The 1,631-nt window shown below is 43.7% G+C and overlaps 1 protein-coding gene across 1 annotated transcript in view; it reads right to left on the reverse strand.

The window, feature by feature from the left end:
* Positions 1 to 286: 286 nt before the first annotated feature.
* Positions 287 to 1,631, reverse strand: part of FAM184A (family with sequence similarity 184 member A) — an 80,999-nt gene continuing 79,654 nt past the window's right edge. The window contains exon 14 of the mRNA XM_015410356.1: positions 287 to 437. Within this exon, the coding sequence (XP_015265842.1) occupies positions 287 to 437 (151 nt within the window). The remainder of the gene's footprint in view (positions 438 to 1,631) is intronic.

Consider the following 1,631-nt stretch of genomic DNA (forward strand, 5'->3'; position numbering starts at 1 on the left):
TTCAGAGGTGGTTTGCCACTGACTGCCTCTGCGTACCAGCCCTGGTGTTCCTTGGAAATCTCCCATCCTTAGCTTCTGAGATCTGATGAGATCAGGTTAGCTTGGGCTATCCCAGTCAGGTTGATGTGCTTGGTGCCTGTTTGGTGTGCCCACTAACTTATGTAGAAACAATAAATACAGTATTCCTACATGTGTGAGCCTCTCAAATATCAGTCATTATTTATTAATGTATAGATAATTCCACTCAAACGCAGCCCACATATGAAATTGGTTAATGTAATAAAACTTACGAAACTTGCAAAGCTGAATTAATTTCCTTTAGCAGCTCTTGGGTCTTATTAAAATCTGCCAGCAAGCTTTGTTTCTCTCTGATGTGGTCTGCTGTCATGACATCCAGCTCTTTCTCATGTTTCTTGTTTAAATCTTGTTCATGCAGCCTGTTTAATTTATTTTATGTTAAAAAAGTTATTTTTACATCAGCTCTGTTCATCTTGACTTCCTGCCATGTTTGCAAAGGCTTTGTTCTGTAGTAGCATTGACAAGAGCTACAAAACCCAGTTCTGCTGTTTACATTTCTTTAGCTTTCTAGCTTATTTCTGTAAAAGATAATCTCCTTTAATGCTTTTTACACAAACACGTTCAAACAAAAATATTCTTAGGGGTATTTTAAGATGGTTTGCGCTTCAACAGTAGCCTTTGACCTATGTCATCCTGCAGGGTTCTATTCCATACCCCATGCTCTTTAACAGCCTTATGAAGTTACTGGGTGAGGTCATCTGGAGCTTTGGGCTGGGCTGTCACCATTAGGTGGATGGCAGCACTATCTCATACTTACCAGTGCCTGGAGGCAGTTTTGTGGTGGATATGGGCTAAGAAACTGAAGCCAAAGCCTGACAAGACGTGCTCCTGGTAAGTGGAAGGACTGCTGTCCTATTCTGGATGCCATTAGACTTTCCTTGAAGGAGCAGGCCCACAGCTGGGAGTTGCTGCTGGACTTGGGCCTACTGCTGGATGAGCAGCTGGTGGTGACCAGGAGTGACTTTAACCAGCTTCCACATTAGCCAGCTGCAACCTTCCCTGAGAAGAAAAAGTCTGGCCACTGTGGTACATGCCTTGGTAACATCTAGAGTACAGTACTGCAATGCACTGTGCGAACACTTAAAAAGTGTTCAGACACCTTAAGTTGTACTGAATGCTGCAGCCAGGATGTTGACTGGGGTGGTTCATAGGAGCCATATCATGTATTTATTTATTTGATTTTTACCCTGCCCTCCCCGCTGAAGCAGGCTCAGGGCAGCTAGTCTGGATCAGTCTACACTGGCTCCTGGTTTGTTTCCAAATCCAGTTCTGTGTGCTGGTGCCTTTACAGCCTTATTTGGTGTGGGACCAGCATACCTTAAGAATTGCCTACTGCCATATGAAACTACCCAACCACTCTAATCATCTTCTGAGCCCCTGCTTCAGGTGTCCCACTCTCTCAAGTTAGATGGGTGGCAACCTGAGAGAGGTATATTTATCTCTCTGCCTCTATCATTGTCTTCCACCAGCAGGTGAAGACTTGCCTTATGTTTTCATTGCTGTCTGTGTTTTCATTGCTGTCTGTGTTTTCATTGCTGTCTGTGTTTTCATTG

The sequence above is a fragment of the Gekko japonicus genome, unplaced genomic scaffold, assembly GCF_001447785.1.
Source record: "Gekko japonicus isolate JY-2015 unplaced genomic scaffold, Gekko_japonicus_V1.1 scaffold1617, whole genome shotgun sequence".
Classification (NCBI taxonomy): domain Eukaryota; kingdom Metazoa; phylum Chordata; class Lepidosauria; order Squamata; family Gekkonidae; genus Gekko; species Gekko japonicus.